This window comes from Lissotriton vulgaris, chromosome 12, assembly GCF_964263255.1.
Source record: "Lissotriton vulgaris chromosome 12, aLisVul1.2, whole genome shotgun sequence".
Lineage (NCBI taxonomy): Eukaryota > Metazoa > Chordata > Amphibia > Caudata > Salamandridae > Lissotriton > Lissotriton vulgaris.
This window is the reverse complement of record NC_141700.1, coordinates 759,234,954-759,257,484: the sequence shown is the minus strand read 5'-3', so window position 1 is coordinate 759,257,484 and position 22,531 is coordinate 759,234,954. Positions and strand designations below refer to the sequence as shown.

The 22,531-nt window shown below is 47.2% G+C and overlaps 1 protein-coding gene across 1 annotated transcript in view; it reads left to right on the top strand.

Moving 5' to 3' along the window:
• The window catches only part of DNAH2 (dynein axonemal heavy chain 2), a 2,538,822-nt gene that overhangs the window by 1,038,279 nt on the left and 1,478,012 nt on the right, over nucleotides 1–22,531 (top strand). The window contains exon 30 of the mRNA XM_086946066.1: nucleotides 17,376–17,514. Coding sequence (XP_086802192.1) covers nucleotides 17,376–17,514 — 139 coding nt within the window. The remainder of the gene's footprint in view (nucleotides 1–17,375; nucleotides 17,515–22,531) is intronic.

Genomic DNA, 22,531 nt, shown 5'->3' with positions numbered 1-22,531 from the left:
CAAACCAAACAACCACTACCAAGACCCCCTTCCCGCAAAATGTTTCAAAGAAATCAATCACGTTTTGGTTCCAATATGGACCGAAATTATAAATGCTTCACTTTCACAAGGGATCCTCCCTGACTGCCTAAAAACAGGTCAAGTTGCTCCCATAATCAAAAAACCCTCAGCAGATACATCAGACCCAAACAACTTTCGCCCAGTGACCAACATCCCGTTACTGGCCAAGCTAATTGAGAAATGCGTACAGAACCAACTGAGCCAACACATCACCAAGTTCTCATTACTTGATGAATGCCAATCAGGATTCAGAGCAGGGCATAGCACGGAAATAGCGATCCTCCATATAGTTGATGATGCACTACAGGCCCTTGACCAAAATCAAGCATGCTTACTGATTCTCCTTGATCTGTCTTCGGCTTTCGACACGGTAAATCACGAAGCATTACTGACTAGGCTGCGAGACAGGATGGGACTGTCAGGAACTGTGCTGAAATGGTTTGATTCTTTTCTACAGAACAGGACGCAGCGATTCCTGGTCAACCAGTCAATCTCTCTCCCATCCCCTATTTCAATAGGAGTCCCTCAAGGATCGACGTTATTCCCAGATCTGTTTAACCTATACGTCGAACCGCTCACAGAAATTCTCCAAAAATCACAGATATCCTATCACATGTATGCAGACGACACGCAAATATACTTAAAGATCGCATCCCTAAAAGACATTGAACTAATGAACAAGACATTAAAAATGGCTCTACAATGGTTAACTACCAATCAGCTGAAGCTAAATGCTCACAAAACAGAGTTCCTACTAATCTCACCAGCTAGGAGCCATACGGAAATAAAGGAATGGACGAAAGTCATGACTGCGCTAAACTGCACCCCAACACTAATCAAGTCAGCGAAATCGCTAGGAATCACATTGGACGAGAACCTGGACATGAAAGCCCACATTAACTCAATGGCCAAAGATGCCCGATTCCACCTGAATTACTTAAGAAAATTGAAACCATTCATCTCAGAGGCGGATCTTAAATTGGCAATCCAATCCTTAGTTATCTTGAGGATTGAATATGGCTGCACCACCTTAGCTGGATTACCAAAAACGTCCACAGCGCCACTGAAAGCATGCCTTAACACTGCGGCAAGAATTATCACCGGATCTAGGAAATACGATCATATATCCCCACACTTGAAAGCTTTAAACTGGCTACCTTATGAAGCCAGAATCCAAATGAAGATAGCATGTATCACCCATAAAGCACTACACCACAACACCCCTAGATACCTAGCGAAGAAAATTCAGCTGTCGGGGGGTAACAGACCAGCTAGGAGTGCTGAGGAGTTGCTGTTACGGCCAGCCTTTTTCCGTAAGAAAAAAACATATGACAGAGCGTTCTCAGGAGCTGCCCCCAGAATCTGGAACTCACTCGCTCCTAACATTAGGAAGATCCAGAATGTGGCAACATTCAAACGAGAAGTGAAGAGCTTTCTGATGAAGAAATACTCTACTTAGAGTAGAACATTCATGAACTTATAACGACCTACCTCATACCTGTTTACTTATATTGCTTATGATAGAAGTTTAGCCGCAACTGACTATTTAACGCTAACTACACATGTGTTTTTGAATATATATCACCTACCTCATATATGTTGTTCGTATAACTGTTGATATATTTGTTTATCTTCTAAGTCTTCTATGTTAAGCGCTCTGATACCCACGGGTCTTGTTCGCGCTATACAAAACTTTATAATAAATAAATAAATAAATCCTGCATCTCCTCAGTCACGGAAATTACATGTCAACCGTACATCTACAGGATGCATACTTTCATATCCCCACTCAGGTCAGGCTTTATGGCGGTGCGACTGGTTCGGCCGCACAGGGAACTAACCTCTGGTGGGGGCTCTGTGTTTAGCATTTACAGAGTTCCTTGTGTCTCCAGCTTTCAGGCATTAATACAAATGTTGAGATAACTCTTGTGATTAATGTTCCTGCTAGAGAGGGAGATCGGAGTTTTGTAGCACAGAGGTTTATAATGCCTGCTGCAAAGAACAGATCTGTATTTTATGGGGATATCTGAGTGGATTAGTAAAGCCAGTCTTTAATAGCGCTTTAAAACAAATGAAATGTATGTTAGAGAGGGGATACAGAGAGATGAAGGGCACTTTTGCCAGGTGGTAGAGAGGGAATCCAATGAGAAGGTCATGGAGGAGGGAGTGGCAAAAAGATTATTGCACCAGGTGCCACCAAAACTAAAGCCGGCCTTGTCCCTACTCATCCAAAACATCCTAAATTCCTGAGATTCAGAGCACTCTCTTTTCGGCTCAAATCTCCCCCCTCATTTTTTACAAAATGTTTAGCCCAGTGGCAGCTCAACTATGACCGTAGGGCTTCCTGCTAATCAAATGTCAAAAGCAACAGCAGCTTGTATGGCATTTTTTAAAGACTTAGGCCTTCCCATCAATCATCAAAAATCGTTAATAAATTCTTCAGCGCAGATAACTTTTCTCAGGCGGTTCTGGATGCAATCCAAAACAAATATTCTTATTACAGGCAAGGCAAAAATGACTCCGACTACTAGCGCAGAGGCTACTGAAAAGAAAGTCCTTTTCAGTACGGCTGCTCAAATCACTTCTAGGGATGATGTCCTCTGCCATTTTACTAGTACCATTTCCAGTCTAATAATGCAGCCTTTACAGGACGAGTTGGACGAGAAATTGATTCAAACACAGGGATTATTTGACAACTTAATCAAGATCAGTCAAAATATGGCAGCGGCCCAGTCCTGATGAACAAAAGATATACATCTCTCCAAGGGCCTAACAGTCCTACCTCAGATACCCACATTTGTCATTACCACAGATGCTTCCCTTGAGGGATGGGGCACCCATTTAGAGGATTTGAAAATAAGTGGGAAATGGTCTCCACAAAAATGAAAATAGATATAAATGTATTTGATCTCAAAGCAATTTGATTGAGGCTCCAATTATTCCTGCCAAGTATATAACGCTCATCAGTTTTCATCTGCATGTTCAACACCACTAGCATGCACTATATCAACAAGCAAGGGGGCACAAGATCTCTGCCCTTATCACAGGAAGCACTAGAAATGTAGAAATTGGCACTAAAGAATCAAAAAACAATAAGAGAAGACGATGTTCCAGGAATAAACAATGTCCTGGTGGACACATTAAGTAGAACCAAAAACAACTGCCACAAATGTGAATTCAATCAGACAACTCTGGACAAGATCTTCTATCAATGGGGCAAAACTAGCACTGGGTCATTTTTTGCCACACAAGAGAATTGAAAAATCTAATTTGACATAAGTTAGAATGCGTTTTTGAAAAGCTGGTCGGGGATCTTTGCTTACACTTTTCCTCCAATCCCCTTGATCCCAAGACTTCTCAGCTAAATGAAGAGGGAACCATGCAGAATAATTTTGATTTCTCCAAGGTGGCCAGACAACACTGGCTCACAGAGCTGTTAGTCCTATCGGAAAAGACTCACATACAGCTGAAACCTCTGCCCAAGTTACTAACAATGAACCACAACCATGTACTTCATCCGTACCCGACCTCCTTCCACTTATCTGCCTGACTCCTGATCACAGTGAGTTTATAAGCATGAACATCCTACAAGACCGTAAAGACAATCTTGCAAAAGCCAGGCTGTTTCTAGTGCCATAAATCTAATACTCACCCTATCTCTGCACCACCAGAACACATTTTTACCATATATCTTACCTTTAGCGAAGTCAGATTTGGTCTATGCTTCCATAAGGTCCATTTAGCAGCAATCTCAAGATAGATGATCCACTGGTTCACCATCTTCGGGATCTAATAGGATGATTAAACAGTTTCTTAAAAGGCTTTTCAGAGTCTTTTCTCTAATTAAGGCACCTTCTCCATTTTGGCACCTCAGGACAGTGCTTGACAGCTGATGAAGGCTCCATTTGAACCCATCGACAAAGCAGATATAACGTTTTTAACTTGGAAAATGGCATTGTTGTTCGCCCTTACATCAGCAAGGAGGGTTAGCGAAATGCAAGCCTTCACAATTAAAGAGCTTTTTCTACAGTTCAAGGGACACTTGTGTGGTCATTAGAACCATTGCCAGATTCATTCCCAAAGTCCTGGCAGATTTTCATCTAAACGAACCTCTTATCCTGAGGACATTCTTTCTGAATCCACAAACAGCAGCTGAAAGATCATTGTATTCATTATACCTTAAAAGATTATTGAAATTATGTCTGCATCGCACTAAACACTTCTTCAGGAAGACAGTCCAACTACTAGTAGCATATGTGACTCAACGTGCGTATTTACTAGTTTCCAACCCACTCTTAGCTTCATGGATTATTTAACCCCTTACAGACAAAGTTAACACACATTATACCAGGGTGGTTTCCACTATGGCCGCTCTCTTCGCTGGTGTGCCTTTGGAAGGCATATGTCAAGCAGCCACATAATGGAACAGGTCTATGTTCGTGCTACATTACTGCCTGGACTTGTCAGACCACAGTGATAAGGCTGTGGGACAAGCAGTGTTATGCCATTTGCTCCAATAAGGTAAGCCTTTTTTCAACTCTTATTATCCCACCTTCCACTATTGTGCCATTATTATAATGATTGTAAAAATACTCTAACTGCTAGGTACTCTGATTCAAGCATGTGAATCTACAAAAAAATCCAATACAGGAGAAGAAAATAAGTGACTTGCCTTTAATTGTAGTTCTCCAGTTTTCATTTCTTACATAGATTCACATGCGACCCACTCTCCTCTCGATAGAGGCTCCACTTATTGTTATGGCATTACCTTTTCCACTAGTGCTTGAAAATCTGAGGAAAGCAGCCTCTATGAGGAGCGTGTTAGAGGGTGCTGTCGCCTGATTGGCTGCAGTTTGGTTCCTTTTAAATGATGTCGATAAGTTATTCAAGTGAATGTTTGATTGCCCTTTTAGACTCTGTGTAGTATACTATACTATTTTACAATTGTACCTTGGGACTTCCACTTTGACGACAGGGAATGATTTAAGCATGTGAGTCTGTGATAGATACAAATAATGGAGAGCTACAGTTACAGGTCAGTAATAACTTCTTGTCTTCCTTGGTGGTCCACTTTTAATTTTTAATTTAAAATCAATGATATCTCTGGTTCCCAGTTTGTTTAGCCCCTTCATTGCAACAGGACTTTCTTCTGATTCAGAGTTTATGGACAGAAATCAAGGAAGGTGGTCTCAGCATTGCAACTCCTGTCAAGGTGTGACATGCGAGACCCATCCCCTCTGATCTCAATACCAACATTACTTTATCACCCTTCTACACACCAGTGTATATCCTCCTCTAGGGATTCCCTTTGTGTGTTGAAATAGTGGTCAGTACTCTGCACCTAATGTCACATCAAATTCTCTCAGCACATTTTCCATCCCTTAATGAAGTGTTTGTGAACTGATTGTCGGAACTTCCAGTACTTGCCATGGGAATGCTCTTCTTTTTTTAAATTGCTTTTTATTCTGTTAATGGCATTTGACAGGTTTAGTTTATGTTTAAATAACTATCGGATTACACATATATTCACTATTAGTTAGCAAGTTCTGTCTGTAGTCAACTATTAGCAACATTGCAACCTGCATTAAACAGTAAACAAAAACAACATCTGACCAAGAGTTTTCTAATCCTATTGTATTTTTGATTGTCTCATTTTTATACATGACAGAGATCGGCCTGAAGTTCCAGATTCTAATCATGTAATTGTCGGTGGTTCGTTCTGCTCATGTTCACTTATTTATACTCATGGATTTAGCACCCTCGTCTCTCAATTTTATGCTGCACCATGGGACTATTAAATTAAAGAGGCCCCCCAACAATGTTTTAATTCCAGGAGTGTTTTTACATTTGGGTTCCTATCCCATCTCTTCCTAAATTGTTTAAAGTGTCCATCATGGATTCCAACCCCTTTAGACTTTCCACCATCCATTATTTTAATGCATTGTCTCTCTGTTGGGCTGAAGCAGACTCTGCTTCCTACTATTCCAGTTCCCAAAACCTATTGTTTGATTTCCCCAGTGACTGCTTCACTCCTTCCACTCTTTCTAATAAATCTTCCTACTTTTCTTCCACTTCGTTAAGTATAACTTCAATCTTCGCTGTTTTCAAATTTAAATCCTCTTGTAGAGTTCTCATTGATTTAAGAAGGAATGTGTTGGGAAGCGAAAGAAGCCTTCTCCCCTAGCATGCATCTTTTATTTATTTATTTAACTTATATAGCGCGTTATAACCACCGGGGTCTCTAAGCGCTGTTTGTCCAGATTACGTAGTGAGGTATGGCATTCACTTGATCCCAGCAGTGCGCCTAAGGTCTGCTCCATGCTTGCTTAAAAAGTACCGTTTTTAACTTTTTCCTGAAGGATAGCAAATTGCATTCCTTCCTGAGTTCTGGGGCCAGTTTGTTCCACAAAGCTGGGAGTGTGTTGGAGAAAGCACGTCCCCCCACCGTGGCCAGTTTGAAACGGGATTGGGACAAGAGGGTAGCGTCCGACGAGCGCAAAGTCCTGCCCGGTAAATATGGGAATAGGCGGGATTTCAAATATCTTGGTGCTTTACCATACAGCGCCTTGTGTACGATGCACAATCCTTTGAATACAACCCTCTGCCGAATCGGGAGCCAATGTAGCTCCTGCATCAGGGGGGAAGAGTGGGCAGTCCTGGGTTTCTTATAGATCAGCCTGGCTGCATCATTCATAACCCCCTGTAGTTTATCCAGCAGCCGCTGGGGTAAACCTATATACAGGGAGTTCCCGTAGTCCAGCCTAGCCAGGATTGTGGCTGAGACCACGTGTCTCAAAGCAGAGAATGAAAGTAATGCAGAGATCTTCCTTAATTGTAGTAACAGGCCTATACAAGTACCCACTACCGTAGTGACTTGTTTTTTCATGGATAGTTTGTCATCCACATATAGGCCCAGACTTTTGACTGCAGTTGCCGGTTTCGGTGGCACACCCAGCTCCACAGGCCAAAATTTCTCGCTCCAGGGGTTGCCCGAGATGGAAATGGGCAACACTTCCGTCTTGTCCGGGTTGATTTTTAAGGAGTTCTCGGACATCCAGTTAACCGTGGCTTTGAGTATGTCCTGTAACCTGGTGGACGCTCCCGGGCCATCATCCAGCCGGATGATTATCTGGGTATCATCGGCGTAGTTGTATACTAGGCAGTCCATCCTATTCAGGAGTGCGATTAATGGCTGCAGGTAGATATTAAAGAGTAGGGTTGACAGGGCAGATCCCTGTGGAACCCCGCAGGTGATGGGAGCAGAGGTGGAAAGTAAGTCCCCCAACTGTACTCTTTGTGTCCTACCCTGCAGGAATGATGTAAGCCATGCATGTGCTGTACCCCTGATACCAAAAGATCTCAACCGCGACAAAAGCTGTTCATGACACACGGTATCAAAAGCCGCGGAGAGATCCAGTAGTACCAGGGAGCTCGGTGTTTTTACATCAACCCGAGTTCTCAATTTATCCAGGATTGATAACATGACTAATTCCGTGCTATGGTTAGCACTGAACCCTGCCTGATTGGACTCCAGCAGGTTGTTGCTCTCTAGATGACCTGAGAGTAATGCTAACACATGCTGCTCAATCACCTTAGCCAGGAAAGGCAACTGGGAGATGGGTTGGAAGTTCTTCAAACACTTCGTGTCCGATCCGGGTTTTTTTAGTAGAGGAATCAGGCGAGCCTCTTTAAAAGCTAGAGGGACCTGTCCTGTGAGAAGGGAGGTGTTCAGCAAATGCAAAACCTCTTCCTCAATTCCTGGCAATGCCAACTTGAACACATCAGGGGGGCATGGATCCACCAGGGAACCCGATTTGACTCGGTCCATGATCTTAGATAGTTCTTGTTTTGAAATTGGGGAGAACTCAACTAGTGGTGAAATATCTGGCGGGACAGTGAGGTCCGGTGGGCAAGGACATTCGAGGGGTGTAGTTGCAGCAATTTCTCCCAGAATATCGGAGATTTTATTCACGAAGAAATCCTGGAACCTCTGGCAATCCTCCTGGGTGAACTCAGTACTTTGCTCTTTATTTATCCTGAGCTCCGCCAGGACCCGGAAGATTTCCTTCTGTGGATTTCTAGCTGCAACTATTCTTTCCTCAAAGAAAGCGGCCTTCCTAGTTTGGATGGCTAGTTTGTAATTCGCTAAGGATGAAATGTATTCTTTCTTGGCAATGGCGTCATACTCTTTGCGCCATGCCCGTTCTTTCTTCCTCACCCCCCGTTTCATATCGCGTAGGGAGTCATTGTACCAAGGGGCCCCAGCTCCTCTCTCCACCTTCTTCACCCTACGAAGGGGTGCCACCAAATCAATGGCGCTCCCCAGTTTATGCTGAAGGTGACCACAGAGGGCATCAATGTTAGCATCCTGCTCCTTTACTGAAGGAGACTGTTCCAGGAGGTAGACCATTTTTTCCCCATCAAAGTTTCTCCATTTCCGGGCCATTTTCCAACCTTCCCCAGGCTTAGACAGATGGCCACTCAATAAAATTCTGCCCTTTATTAAAAAGTGGTCAGACCAGGCACAAGGCAAGATCTCTGTAGGACCCTGGGCTGGCATGGTGGTCCAGACTAGATCAAGCACATGTCCCTTCTCGTGTGTCGGTCCCTTCACCTGTTGGGTGAAATCCAAGGAGGAGATAGCCTCCTCGATCTGTAGTGCTTGTCCCTCTTTGGGGGATTTTTCCCAATGGTAGTTGAAGTCCCCAACAACAACCATTTTGTCGTATCTCGAGCGCAAATCCTGAACCAATCTAGTAAAGAGAAGCGGAAAATCTGGCGACGCCCAAGGCGGTCGGTATACCACCAAAAACACCACACATACCGCCCCCCTCCTGAGCTTTACCCCCATAACCTCTGCTCCCCCTAGGGTTTCGGAAAGAAACCTTTCGGCGCGGAGACGTGCCTGATAGAGAAGAGCTACTCCACCTCCTTTCTTAGCTCCCTCCCTATTGAAATGGAGTGCCAGATAATTATCTGGTAGGGCCGCCACTAAGTCCGGCGCCAAGCAATCCCCCAGCCATGTTTCGGTGAGCGCAAGGGCATCTAGCTCCCCGTCTTCCAGAAGTGAAAAGACCTCCAACTTATGGCCCTGCAAAGAGCGCGTATTCAGCAGGCCATAGATTAGAGTATGAGTATTAGAGGCGCGCTGCCGCGCTCTTGTGCTCTTGGGTGAAATCAGCAGGCCCTCCCAAGCCAGCAGATGTATACAGTCCTGATCAAGGCGGGACTTACCCAAATTAAGCTCCAATAGTTCACCTCTGGAGTAGGGCAAGTTTGGACCAGGGGTTCTGGCGCCGGGTCCCGGATGGTCACTGATGGGCAAAGATGGGCTCGCCTCTGGCGAGCCTCCGGCGCGCCTATGGTGCGCCCGCTGCGCGTCATCATGGGGGCGTTTAAATACCACCCAATCGTGCTATGTCTGCAGCAGCAGCTAGAGCGCCAACAAAGATGGCGTCTCTTGCCGGCACTTCCCCTCCCAAGATGGCGCCTAACCCCCAGTCCAGCTAACGGGCCGCCAAACAGCGGTGCAGATTACAACAAATTTTAGATGCAGGTATGTCCTAAGAAGCCCCCTGAGGCATAGAAGTCCCAGTGACTTTACTGTGGACTGGCCCAGTTCCTCTAAACCCTCTCAGAAGGCCTATTCTCCATTATTTTCTTCAATCTACTCATCTCACTGAACCAGGAACACCAAAGAAGTATGGGCTCTTGAGCGGTGAATACTGGCTATGCACTACACCATTCATGCTATCTACCATTCAGACTTCTTCTTCTCCATTCTTAAACCTACAATCATTTATTAAAACATCTGAAAGAGACACGTTAGTGATAGATTCCTTACCTTAGAATGGATTCCTTACCTTAGAATATCCCTAGGCGTCAGACTGGACCCGGAAAATTTTGCGTAGCAATACCCCTGCACGCCGGCAGACGTCGTCCGTGGCTCTGCGTCCGTCGTCGGCATCGTTAGCGCCGGAATGACGTCGTTGGAGTAGTTAGACGCCGCCCATGCGCGCTGATGTCAGTTATTCTTTTTTCCGCGCCAGCTAGCGCAGATCCGGAGAAGCTCTACCCCTTAGTCTTTTTTGACTAAACTTTTTGATCTTTTTGATCATCTCTCTACTTGAGTCTTCGACTCCAACGGTGCCGGTAGGGATGCCCGGGTTCAAACCCTGTTCCAGGTGCGAAAGACTGATGTCTGTTACCGACCCCCATCGCCGGTACCTTAAGTGTTTAGGCCTCGACCACGACGACCGCACCTGCTCCGACTGCCGGGCCCTGATGTCTAAGGCTAGGCGAGAACGGTCTCTCAAGCGACTGGAGCTCCGGCAGTCGGCCCGCGCTGCTCCAGGTCCCGGTCCCACAGGAGGTCGAGGGACAGGTCGCGGGGTTGGAGCCCTCGCAGCTCCTGGAGTGGACATCGTTCGTCAGGATCCAAGTCCTCAGGTAAGAGGCACAAGAGGTCGGAGAGACATCATCGTTCCTCCGACCCACCCCGATGCTCGCACAATGCGGCCGGGGGTTCGGGTGACACCACCCACACGGCTCCGCCGGAGTCGCAGCCGTCGCCGCCTGCCCCACACCTTCGGGTCCCTGGGCAAGACGCGACGCCTGAGGAGATCGAGCGGTACCTCATGGCCTTGAGGTCCCTCCCTCCTCAGCCGGGTTCCGTGGCGCCTCCGGGCCCAACGGCCCCGGCTGGAGGGCCTAGCGGGTTGGGTGCTTCAGCTCCCATGCCATCGGGTGCTTCAGCCCCGGCGCCGCCGGCGACTTCAGTCCTGGTGCCGCAGCCCCTCTCTAGATCCGCTTCCGGATCCGGGTCGTCGCCGGTCGACCTCACAACCTCGCCGACTCTGGCCCTACGGGTGTCGCCCCCGGCGCCTGCTATGGGCGCCGTCCCCGATCCTACCCCGGGTCCGGTTCTGGCGCCGGAGCGGCGCCGATGGGTGCCGCATCCAACGGCCTTTGGAGATTTCTATTTCCATGAACAGGACCCATCTGTTGAGCCTGTGCTACAGGAGATGGGTGACGAGGGTGATTGGGAGGGGTCTGAGGACCCTCTGGCACGGGAGTGCCAGTCACCACAGGACTGTACATATGAGCTTGGGGAGGCCAGTGGCATTGACACTTCGCCAGACACTGGATTTGTCTCCCCTCCCACCATGGCTACTGAGGTGGGGGCTGCTTATAGTGTAGTGTTGACACGGGCAGCCAAGGCCTTCAACCTTGAGCTCCCTGTCACGGCCGTGAGGACTAACCTCCTCACAGAGGTCCTTAAACCGCAGGCAAGCTCCAGTGAGCCTCTGCTGCCGCTTAATGAGGCCTTGTGTGACGTTCTTGTGGGCACTTGGTCCAAACCCGCCACAGGTCCGCCTGTGGATAGGAACGTGGCCAGACGCTACCACCCGGCCCCGGGCGACCCTTGCTTTTTGTCCACCCACCCCACCCCCGAGAGCCTGGTCATCCAGGCCTCCACTTCCCAGACCGCATTCCCGACGGCCCCGCCCGATCGGGAATCCAAGAGGTACGAGAAGTTCGGGAAGAAGGTGTTCTCGTCCCTCTGTTTGGGACTGCGGTCAGTTAATACCGCATGCCTCTTGGGCCGCTTTACCCACACCCTGTGGGACGCGGTCGCGGACGTGCTGCCACAATGTCCGGAGGAGGTCCGGGCAAAACTCACCCAAACGCTTGCGGAGGGTCGAGATGCAGCGCGGCATTCCATCCGGTGTGGGCTGGATACCACGGACTCACTGGGCAGGGCGATGGCAAAGACAGTGGTGGTTCGATGCCACGCCTGTTTGAGGTCTGCCAACTTTTCGGCCGATGTCCAGGCAACTCTGCTGGGCATGCCATTTGATGGCCGTCTCCTCTTTGGCGAAAAGGAAGACCATGCGCTTGAGCAATTTAAGGACTCCAGGGCTACAGCCAAGTCCTTGGGTGCTTTTCGCTCCTTTCGTGGCCAAGGAAGGGGCGCCCACACCTTGCCCCGCAGCACCTGCCTCAAAACCCTCCTAGTCCGTGCTTTCAGGCCCATGTGATGCCAGTGGGGGGCAGGGTTCGCCATCACCTCTTCCACTGGCGCACCGTCACATCGGACAGGTGGGTGCTGCAAATCGTCCGAAGGGGCTACTCCCTCCTCTTCGAGGCGACCCCTCCAGCCATGCCACCGCAATTCCACTGCGTGTCGGGGGATCACTTGCAACTTCTGCAAGAGGAAGTCACGGCCCTCTTGGCCAAGGCGGCCATCGAGCGCGTTCCTGGGCCAGAAGTAGGGTGTGGTTGTTACTCCCACTACTTTCTGGTACCCAAGAAGGGCAAAGGGGGCCTACGCCCTATCTTGGACCTGCGGAACGTCAGCGGCTTCCTCCGGAAGGAGAAGTTCAAGATGCTGACTTTGGCTCAGGTCTTACCTGCCCTGGATCCAGGAGACTGGATGGTAGTGTTGGGCTTGCAGAACGCCTATTTTCACATCCCCGTCCTGCCGGCCCACCGGCGTTACCTCAGGTTCACAGTAGGCCACCAGCACTTTCAATTTACCGTGCTCTCCTTCGGCCTTACCAGCACCCCACGGGTGTTCACCAAGGTGATGGCGGTGGTCGCAGCCCATCTGCGCAGGTTAGGGGTTTCAGTCTTTCCCTACCTCGACGACTGGTTGTTGAAGGCGGGCTCGCCCCAGACAGTCGTCAGCTACCTCCAGACTCCGGCCAATCTCCTGCATCTGCTGGGGTTCTCCATCAACGTGCCGAAGTCACACCTTTGTCCCTCTCAGAAGCTCCTCTTCATCGGAGTGGTTCTGGACTCGGCGCAGTTTCGGGTTTATCCACCCGAATCGTGGGTTCGGGATATTCAGGCTCTGATTCCGATCTTTCAGCCTTTATCCCGGGTCTCGGTCAGGTTGACGCTGCGGCTTCTGGGGCTGATGGCCTCCTGCATCCTTCTGGTGCATCACGCCCGGTGGCGGATGTGGGCTCTGCAGTGGGACCTGAAGTTTCAGTGGGCCCAGTATCAGGGCAACTTGTCAGACCATGTCTTGATCTCGGAGGGCACTGCAAAACAGCTGCAGCGGTGGCTCATGGACTGCGATTGGGTCAGTGGCAGATCCCTCTCCCTACCCCACCCGGAGCACGTAGTTGTGACGGACGCGTCCCTCCTGGGATGGGGAGGCCACATGGGAGAGGCGGAGATCAGAGGTCTCTTGTCTCCGGCGGAGTCCCAGCTCCACATCAACCTTCTGGAGCTGCGGGCGATCCGACTTGCACTGAAGGCATTCCTCCCCTCTGTCCGGGGGAGCGTACTGCAGGTGTTCTCGGACAATACCACCGCCATGTGGTACTGTAACAAACAGGGCGGGGTGGGGTCGTGGACTCTATGCCAGGAGGCTCTGCGCCTCTGGCAATGGCTGGAACATCAGGGCGTGACCCTGGTGGTTCAACACCTGGCAGGTTCCCTGAACACCAGGGAGGACGAACTCAGCCGTCGGTGCATGATGGATCACGAATGGCGTCTGAACTCGGACGTGGCACAAGGCCTCTTTCAGCAGTGGGGAGAGCCTTGGTTAGATCTATTCGCCACAGAAGAGTACGCGCAATATCATCAGTTCTGCGCGTTGGAATTTCCAAGGCGGCACTCGCTCGGAGATGCTTTTCGTTGCAAGTGGAGTTGCGGTCTATTGTACGCCTTTCCGCCAATACCACTTCTGCCCAGAGTGCTGAAGAAGATCAGGCGCGACCGGGCCCAGGTTATCCTTGTGGCTCCGGACTGGGCACGAAGATACTGGTATCCCGAGCTACTCAGCATGTCAGTCGATCCCCCGATTCGTCTGCCTCTTCGGGAGGACCTTCTGTCGCAGCAGCAGGGGACGGTCCTCCACCCGAACCTGTCCAGTCTACACCTACGAGCTTGGAGATTGAGCAGCGACAGTTGAGGCCATTTGACTTGCTTCCCGAAGTCTGTAATGTCATTCTGGCAGCCAGGCGTCCCTCCACGAAGTCGGTATACGCCTGCAGGTGGAACAGATTTGTGGCATGGTGCACAGCAAAGGCTGTGGATCCACTCTCTGCACCCCTTTCTGAGGTTCTCCTCTTCCTTCTTTCTCTTGCCCAGCAGGGCTCTGCTCTGGGCACTATCAAGGGCTACCTTTCTACCCTTTCCGCCTTCTTAAGGCTACCTGATCAGCCTTCTTTGTTCAAGCTCCCCATTGTAAACAGATTCTTAAAGGGCATCACTCATATGTTCCCTCCTGTTCCTTTTGTGATGCGCCAGTGGGACTTGAATCTTGTACTTACCTACCTGATGTATGCTCCCTTTGAGTCGCTCCATAACTGTCCTTTCCGTCTTCTTACCTTGAAGACTGCTTTCCTGGTTGCCATCACCTCTGCCAGGAGAGGGAGTGAGCTCCAGGCTCTTTCTTTTTCACCTCCTTCCCTGTCTGTTGATCCGGACAAGGTTGTGTTGCGGACGAGACCTTGGTTCCTGCCCAAGGTTGTCACGGCCTTCCACATTGGGCAGTCCATTACCTTGCCCACCTTCTTTCTGCCTCCTCATCCCTCGAAAGAGGAAGAGAGGCTCCACCGTCTGGACCCAAAACGTGCGCTCTCTTACTATCTGGATCGCACACCCCAGTTCCGGGTGGATGACCAACTCTTTGTTGGTTACGTGGGCGCTAAGAAGGGAAAGGTGGTGCACAAGCGGACCATCTCGCGGTGGATCATCTTGTGTATCCAGGCGTGTTACTCCTTGGCAAAGAAGGAACCCCCTGTGGGACTACGGGCTCATTCTACCCGGTGCCTTCAGCTGGAGATCGCATTGCCGAGCGGGATCAGATACTGACTAAACCGGTACCCCCAGCAACCCCGAAAGTGATCTGATTCCCGACCTTAACTGGTGGCTCCCGATATTGATGACCACCCTTACTCTTCTTGCCCAACCCCTAGCCATGAATTCAACATGGTTTTAGAGGCTTGCATTTAAATAGGCACTTAACAAATGTCCTGATGATTATCCCTTTGATTTAAAAGTGGGATCGAAACGCCGTCGACCAGTTTATGTGCCTTATACATTGTTTATATCATGTACTCGGTTGATGTAAAGGTGCATCTTGATATTCTTGTTCTTATTACGATTTTGAGAACAGTTAAAGCTTTTAGCCTAAAAGCCCTTTCCTGTTCACTTTGAGTGTACTAAAGTGTTTGTGCTTAATTGGGGTACAGGCTTGTGCCCCACAACGTGAAACTGTTGAAGGAAATTCTCTTTGTATTCCTGCTAAAAGTAAAAAATATTTAGACCGCTGCCCGCTGGACAAGTCACTTAATACAGAATCGACTGTGTCTGTATTTATCTTTATGCTTGATTCTTTGTTGCATGGGACCGTTGTTGTTTCTAAAAGTTACTCTCTGAGGTCCTGTGCTGACTTGCTTGGGGTTCCCTTGTTGTTTGAAATATTCTACCCGGGCCACGGCCACTACAACTGCCCTGGGCCGAGGAGTGCCCTTGCAGGATATTTGCCAGGCAGCTACGTGGGCCTCACTGCACAAGTTTGCAAGACATTATTGCCTAGACAGCCAAGTCTGGAGGGATGGCTTCTTTGGCCGTTCTGTCCTCCAGGACTTTCTGGTGTGATTATTGGTTCGCAGACCCACCACCGGGGTTGGTATTGCTGGGGTATCTATTCTAAGGTAAGGAATCTATCACTAACGTGTCTCTTTCAGATGCACAAGTTACTACTTGTGTAACGATATATCTGTAAGAGACATTAGTTAGTGATAGATTCCTTACCGACCCACCCATCCTCCCCGTTCTGCGAACCGATATCTAGGGTTAAGGTCATCCCCTTTCAGGGCCCTAGTTTCATGGCACCAGTGTTGGTTCTAGCATGGCTCTGCGTATCTGGCGCGGAAAAGCTGTGTATCAGAACTGACGTCAGCACGTATGGGTGGCGTCTAAGTACTCCGACGATGTCATTCCGGCGCTAACGACGCCGCCGACAGACGTGGAGCCGCGGACGACGCCTGCCGGCGCGCAGGTGTATTGCTACGCAAAATTTTCCGGATCCAGTCTGACGCCTCGGGATATTCTAAGGTAAGGAATTTATTCTAAGGTAAGGAATCTATCACTAACTAATGTCTCTTACAGATATATCGTTACACAAGTAGTAACTTGTGCATTATTAATGTTGAGCCTTCTTTACTTCCCTTGCCATCCGTAACCATAGGGGCATAACAAAAGCAGGCTTTTTATGAAGAGGAGATTGACAAGACTGGGTCTATTCTGGAGTTAACATGGCAAAGGAGATGACAGAGACAATCTTCAAATCCATAGTATCTCTCATTTATAGAAGTCTAATCTGAAGTCCTAGCTTAACAAAACAAGACTAAAGATACCACTGTCTGGTAACTTTCATCCTGCAGCTGCTCAGCTTGAATCCACCTAGAAAGGCTTAAGTGGATATTGACATTGAAACTGGGACAGATGATGACTAAGATCTGCCAGTGCCAACAATGCGGATTGGTTTTGTCCTACCCCCGAGGTAGCTAACAGCTCTCTAAACATGTGCAGAATATGAGCAATCTGTTAATAAACTATCAACCTTTTCATAGACACTCTTACAATCTGAACGTGGAGTATACAAACATTTGGATGCCAAATATTATACACCAACATGAGTCTTTTGTCATGATGGGAAGTCTTTTGACACAGCTGCTGTGGATAAAGCAGCTGGAGGCAAGGGTAAAGGTCCAATAACTTTGTTTTCCTCAGTATTTAACAAAGAGGCAGAAGCATAGGTGAACCAGGGAAAAAGTTAGCAAAATTCCATTCTCGTTCAGTCATAAGACCATTCGTTTAAAGTCATGATCTGCTATTATTTTCAAAACTTGGTCAACGTCCAACAGAAGTTGATGGCTATGGGTGAATGCTGAAGAATGGCTGGCATAAAAAATCCTCTAAATTCTGTAATACAAGGTAAGGTCTACAACTCCTTTTCAAAGGCAATAAGGTTTTTTCTCAAATAACTTATCACATGCTTCTGAAATTAAAAATAGTTGTGGTAACAACAAACATTGCACTTGAACATGCGTTGATTAGCTAGGAAGCGCACAATTCCAGCACTGAGCTATGTGCTTTCTCACTCTAGAAGAAAAGACTACTCCGATATTTTCATTGAATTGTTGCATTAAGGGTGTCATTGAACAAGCAGGTGCTCGTGACTTCAGAGATTTTTTGTTAGTCTTTCTGGTGAGGTTAATTTCTTCTTGTAGAAGTTAGCCGTTTCCACCCAACTATTGATATGATCATTACATTTTGTTTAATTCTAGAACATCTTCATTGGGGAGGATATCCGGAAGCAATTACCCCAAGAGTCTGCAGAGTTTGATGAAATCAACGTTGATTGGAAGATTATCATGGATCGACTGAGTGCAGACAACAACGCACTTCGGGCAACACATTATCCAGGTAAATGCAGGCAAATGTTAACTGTCCTCTATGCTGTGCTCATTGGGATCTTACATAGCATGCCACCTTGCATTTCACAAGCCATCATAAGCAGAATAACAAATGATCTTGTTGCATGCCGTTAAAGCCCAAGATTCAAAGGTTGGCTCACCCGTACTATTAAAATCACTTCCATATCAATTCCTGTTTTACTTTGCACCCTTTTTCAGGAATAAGGGCTTCTGCTATATTGTGTGACTTGCAAAGTATGGCGAGGGGTTGGATGAGCTTCTTCAACTGGATACGGGTAAAAAAATAGGATGGTTGAATAAATTGAAACACCTGGTTCTTAAGTTAGGTCTAAGGGATGCTTGGGAGTCACAATTGCCGCCACCCAAGGAGGTGATCAAAAAGTTATATTGGGACTGGGTGCAGAGTAATGCACTGAGGGTTACGGAGGGGGGGCTCACTCACGGACCAATTTTTGTTAGTTAAATGTGTGAGAAAATTGGAGCCCTTCCTCGACCTGATAACCAAACCCTTAGATCGAGCACTATATCTAAAACTGCGATATGGGACGCTTCCGGTGCATGACTTCACGGTGAGGTGGTCAAACTCTGGTGCCCCCATGCGTTCATGCCCTGGCTGTGTAGCACCTATAGAGTCTGTGGCCCATCTATTTTTTGCCTGTCCAGCTTACAAAGGGGCGCGGAAATTCTGGCTGAAACCTGTTTGCAGAGAACTGGGGTTGAGGTGCCATAGCCAGGCACTCCGTGTACTCTCTACGGACTCTTCATCTCCCTTCATGATATGTGGGGTGGCAAAGTTCTTGGGTAGTGCATGGACGACGCGCTCCCGTTTATTGAAATTGCATTCGGGGGGACCAACGGTTTGAGGATACAACCGCTGGTAGCAATCTAGTGACTGTGGTGTACCTCCTTTCTTTTATTCGTATTTTAATAATTTTATGGGAGTATTGCAAATGTATTTTATATGTATTCTTTTATGGTGATCAAGTTGCCGAATAAAGATATTTCAACAATATTGTGTGTCTAAGAAATTATGACATTGCACATATTTCTGTAGTTGTGAACCAATAAATTATTTTCTCATCCTTTATTACTCTTCATCATTCAGAAAAGTCACTTCACACACTATGCAGGGTGGAATGGTACTCAGTTTGATTTGCATACACTCGATTCTTACTGCAACACCTACAGAAATAAGGGCTGAAGGAATTCTACAAATAGGTAAAATAGTGAGTTCTGATTTTGAGTTTATTTCCAGCGAGATTTAAAGTTTCACAAGGATGTACTTCAGATAGTTTCAAAGTAAGTCTATCCTTTTCGGGAAGCAAGTGCAACACATAGAGGATAACGTCATGAAACATACTAGATGTTAGAAATGCTGTCAGATGTGTATAACAGTTCCTTCTAGAGATTCAAATTTCACCCTTGCAGCAACCCTAACTGCTCAGTTACATACATCAGCTAATGGTATTATAACAGTTCTCTGTGAAACAGAAGTCAGAGCGTCTAAAATCCAGAATTCAGGATTGATGCCATATCGTCTTCAAAAGGTTAAGTGGGTGGAACTCAATATTAGAGGAAGGTCAGAGGCAGAGTGATATAGGTAAAACACATTGGTGGATTAATGGACCTTAGAATAATGCAGTCTGATGACACACTTTACCATGTTCACGGGAAGATCATAATTTAGTTTCTCATGCAGTGACATTTCAAACACCTGTATCTCAAGAGCCTTATTGGTATGGCAAGGAAAATGTAGTGGTGCTTGCCTCTCTCCATAGCAGTATTCTGAATATGGCTACTTTATGGCTACTTTTACAGAGTAGTATCTACAGATCAGCAATGGTTGTCATTCAGTGTACCCATTCATTCACCGATTTTTATAAATGCAGCCAATGCATTGTACATATATATATCCATGAGTGCAGCTCTTGTGCGGTCATTAATGCAGCTAAAATAGTGTCCATTGGTCCATTTATGAATTTAGTGTATTTCTCTTTTCATCTCTTTAACGGCTGCAGATCCTTTCTGGCTCCCTTTCCCCACCTTCAGGGACAAGTCTACAATTGACTATATCTTTCTTTCCGACCACCTGGTATCATATCCTAATAACTTTGAAGTGGTCAATAGAGACAAGAGTGAGAGTAGACCGCTGAGGGTTACCCTTCAGTTAAATTGGAAAACCGCAGCACAACTGCAAACACTAGGGGTCTCAACTGGTGAAGAGCACCATGAAGTTCTTAGCAGATTAAAATGGACTACAAATCTTGGCCCAAAACATTTGAGTGGATTACACACAGAGTCGAACTCCACAGTTATATGCACCGTTACTCCCCCTGAGCACTGGACAGCAATCCTAGAGGAATTAAAACTTGCCCTAAGGGGGGAGCAGGAAACACCCAAATGCAGGCCACCCATAATCACCGACTCCCCATACAAATTAAACCAAGGGGACTACATCCAACCAAACGTAGCCTCTTTAAGGCCTTGAAGGCAAGAAGAAAAGGAACCAAGAATCTGCAAACACAGGCAATAACAGTTCTTCGCACAGAACATAGAAATAAAGTATGGGAGATTTCTAAGAAAATCGAGGCAGAATAGTTGAAAATATTCCCCCTCCTCAAAGAAAAGGAACATATCCAACTTTGGAAACACATTAATCAACATAGTTATACCAGTCACACAAAAGGTAATGGGGTGGGAGCCGCGGAGTGGGTCAAACACGCGAAGCAATTATACTCTAACCACCAGAACAAGTCCGAAACTCACCCAGAACAACTTTTCTCGGTAGCACACAAGGTCGATAAAATACCTAACATCACAGAGGCCGAGGTAATCACCTTAATCAAAAAAATGAGGACAGACGGTGCCCCAGGACCCAATGGGGTCCCTACAGCGGTGTTTAAAGCTTCACATGTATTCTGGGCAGAATAGCTCACTCCACTCCTCAAGTATGCTTACACTACTTCAACTGTCCCACCGTCATGGAATGACTCCATTCTTTTCCCCATTTATAAAAAAGGGGACAGTACGAAACCAGAAAATTACCGTCTTTTTGCTCTATTAGACATTGAAGCGAAAGCATATGCAAAGAATCCTACTGAAAGAACTTGAAGCCTGGGCAAAAGACAACAACATCCTTCCCCTCTTTCAATCTGGTTTTAGGCCCGAAAGTTCCACCTTGGATAACATCCTAGTATAACATCCTAGTACTAGGTTATCAGTCACATCGAGCCACCTAGCCAGCACAAGTACCCCTCTTTTTCTGTTTTGTGGACAACAGTGCATTATTTGACCGGGTTGATCGAAGGAAGCTGTGGGAAAAGCTTGACTCTTGGGGAATCCCCCAACAGTTGTAAAGGCAATAATCGCATTACATCAGGGGACCTGGGTCTGTATCAAGACCAGCCAAACTACGGTAACAGCCAAGGTGCTGACCAATAACGACCTGAAACAAGCGTGTGTCCACGCCCCTTTTCTCTTTAATCTTTATCCAGCAGACCTGGGAAAAGTCCAGGAAGGTGCAAGTTTACTAACACCAAGCTGGGGAAAGTGCAGCTTCAAATCCTTCAGTACGCCAACGACATCGCAATAATGGATCACATGCTGTCTTGCCTACAGAAAGCTCTAAATACTCTTTACAGATACAATCTAAAAAACAACCTTCTGGCGAACCAGGAGAAGTCCAGGATACTTATTTTTAGGAAGTATCACCGAAAGCAAACAGCATGATGGCGCCTAGGCGATCTGCAAATTGAAACATGCATGAGTTATAACTACCTGGGTGTGGTGTCAGGTTATCGGAAGGGGCAAAACCAGCAGCTCACCTGAAACATCTAAGAAGCAAGGGGGCTGGCATTATTTACAGTTTGCGACGCCTAAACCAGTGACTTTACACTCCAACAGCAGAACCAATCTTGAAAGTTTTAAGAGCAAAAGCTTGTTCCCTCTCTTAACTATGGATATTTAGTCTTCCCCGGCGCCTTCAACAAGCTCCTCACAAACCTCCAAATCTCCACCTACCTAGTTCTCCCATGACAGGCCAGGAGAGCTAGAGTAAGGCTGGAGTTGGGCCTCATCTGCCTGGACATCACCTGCTCAGGGGATTTATTAAAATACTAGATTAGTACATTGCGTGCCTCTGCATCCTCATTGAAAACCCATATCAAAACAATCTTTGAAAAGAGTGGCTCCCCATGGCAGACACAGTTGGCAGCAGCTACAATTCTACTTGAAATAGAAGCCCAAAATTTGCACAATCTGCATATCCCGGCAACAGCCTGCAAAAACACAGTGAACACACAGGTCAAGAGAATATCCTCCGAAAAGGACCAGGAGAGACCAGGAGAGCCTACACCATCAATCCACTCTTTCCACACTGGACGCCGCTTATATCCTGGAAAAACCTCAGCCTTATTTTGAGCAAGCTCTTACAGTCCCGGCCTGGAAAAGAATCACCTATATGAGACTTTTAGCACTGCCCATTGTGGACTTCAATCCATCCTGGGCCCGGCAAGACAAGTCAGTTGCCTGTCGTCTTTGCAGTTACCATTGCGAATCTTAGCTTCATCTGTTGTGTTACTGCCCAAAGTTAGCAAGAGAGCAGCACTGCCTAGTACTCCCAATTTGCAGGTCTCACGTCTCCGGACAATGCAGAGAAGTTTCAGACCTGTGCTTCTCTGCCAATACAACTCAAACAGTGGCCCAATAAGGGAAATTCGCAGATGCAATCCGGGTCGCACTGACACAAACTATCAAGATAAATGACGTAACTAGTCGGCCACCAAGCTAGAGCGACTAGGATCAAATAATTTTGAAAACAAAACACCAGTCCTGTATATACAATAAACCTAGAGTCCTGCTTCGGTTTACAGTGATTACAAAGGTACACAAGGGAACAAAAAAGGTCAAGACCAGAGGACTAAGTAAGTTAACCCCTTCGATGCTGGTGACGGAACCATTCCGTCATCAGACACCGTTGAGCTGTGCTGATGACGGAATGGTTCCGT